This window comes from Octopus bimaculoides, chromosome 23, assembly GCF_001194135.2.
Source record: "Octopus bimaculoides isolate UCB-OBI-ISO-001 chromosome 23, ASM119413v2, whole genome shotgun sequence".
Taxonomy (NCBI): domain Eukaryota; kingdom Metazoa; phylum Mollusca; class Cephalopoda; order Octopoda; family Octopodidae; genus Octopus; species Octopus bimaculoides.
The window spans coordinates 34,990,025-34,992,042 of NC_069003.1; the positions used below are offsets into that span (position 1 = coordinate 34,990,025).

A 2,018-nucleotide genomic window follows, 5' to 3' on the forward strand; every position below is an offset into this window, starting at 1 on the left:
GGGGGGGGGGTAACAGTGGTGAGTGAAAAAATTTAAGAGATGATTAATTAATATTAATGAGAATAATAATAATAATAATAATAATAATAACAATAACAATAATAATGGTTAAAAACAAAACATTGATAATCTCAGGAATCTGCAAGGAAAGTGCCAAGGTGTCATGCAAAATATATAAACAATAAGAAACCAGGGAGCCACAAAGTACTTACATGTGTACAAATGCAGGCAGTCTGTTGTAGCAAGTCAGAAGAAGAAGAATGAATAGACATACGGGTGGATGAGTGTAGTAGGGGCTACATGTATCTGTGTATATGCGGGTATGTGAGTATATGTGTATGTATAGTGGAAATTTTTGTGTGTGTGTATGCATAAAGTGGTTATACGTGAGTAGTGAGTAATGTGTGTGTGTGTGTGTGTGTGTGTGTGTGTGTTCATCATTGAAATAAACCAAATGAGATGAAAAGAAATAAAAAAAATACAAACAAATTTAATGAATAAAATAGTAGGGGTCACTGTCCAGGAGTCAACAATAATAATAATAATAATAATAATAATAAAGCCAATAATAATAATAGTCCTTTCTACTAAAGGCACAAGGCCTGAAATTTTAGGCAGGGGTTAGTCAATTACATCGACCCCCCAGTGTTTCACTGGTACTCAATTTATTAACTCCAAAAGGATGAAAGGCAAAGTCAACTTTGGCAGAATTTGAACTCAGAACATGAGCGTGCTAACAATTCTGCCAGCTCACTGAATACTTGTCACCTAGGCATATAGATGCCTTGTATTTGGCTTATTGGCAGCGGTACTTACCTCTGTGCAAGAATATTTGAACTCTAAGCAACAACATAATTCCTACAGCAACCCAAACAAAATCTTCCAACCATAACTTATTGTTTGACAGGGGGATGACACCTCTTATTTGTACAACCTTCAAACAGTTTTGAAACTGCTTTTAGTCTATCAACTCCCTCCCACTGCTAACTAGATTTTAAAGGAAGACCAAAGCAGGAATTTAACAGGAGTCATTGCCAAGACAATGTAGCAGAAATAAATCCAAAAGACCTGGTCTTTGGAAACATGATAATAATAATAATAATAAATAATAATAATAGGTAATAATAATAATCCTTTCTACTATAAGCACAAGGCTTAAAATTTTGGAGGAGGTGGGGGTGGACGATGACATCAACCCCAATACTCAACTGGTACTTATTTTATCGACCCTGAAAGGATAAAATGTAAAGTCAACCTCGACAGGATCTGAACTCAGAACATAAACACAAGCAAAATATTGCCAAGCATTCTATCCAGTCTGCCAGCTCACCACCTTAATAATAATAATAATCCTTTCTGCTCTAGGCACAAGGCCTGAAATTTGGGGGAGGGGGATAGTCGATTTCATCAACCCCAGTGCGTAACTGGTAATTAGTTCATCAACCCCCGAAAGGATGAAAGGCAAAGTTGACCTCGGTGGAATTTGAACTCAGAACGTAACGGCAGAAGAAATACTGCTAAGCATTTTGTCCAGTGTGCTAACAATTCTGCCAGCTGACCACCTTAACAACAACAACAACAATATAATAATAACAACAACAATAATAATAATAATAATGATAATTATGATAATGATAATGATAATAATAATAAAGATATTCTTAAATAATGATGATCTTCATTAACCAAAGTTCTGATTAGTTGTTGCCAATGGTATCAACAAACATTGTTTACCTGTCGTGTTTGATCCAGGTCTCCAAGCCACCGCCGTCACCGCCATCAACACCATTGTTACCGATGTTGTTGCTAGTGTTGTCTCCCTGAATTTCTGGAATCCCTTCATTGTTCTCTTCCATATCTTCTTGATCACTGTCACACTGAGAGAAAAACAGAAACAAAAAAAAACGTAGGGACGTGGTGACTACAATAACCTCTTGGGTCTTAAGGGGCACCATTCCAGGTATCGTTTCCATTTAGGGTCCCTAAGAAAAAGCTCAGACTAGCAGATTCCTCCCATC

General features: G+C 36.7%; 1 protein-coding gene across 1 annotated transcript in view; it reads right to left on the minus strand.

Annotated features, from left to right (window-relative positions):
• LOC106878301 (sterile alpha motif domain-containing protein 14) overlaps positions 1-2,018 on the minus strand; it is a 42,676-nt gene that overhangs the window by 26,009 nt on the left and 14,649 nt on the right. Inside the window, exons 5-6 of the mRNA XM_052975963.1 lie at positions 1,735-1,877; positions 213-233 (exon numbers count right to left, since the gene is read on the minus strand). Of these exons, the coding sequence (XP_052831923.1) occupies positions 213-233; positions 1,735-1,877 (164 nt within the window). The remainder of the gene's footprint in view (positions 1-212; positions 234-1,734; positions 1,878-2,018) is intronic.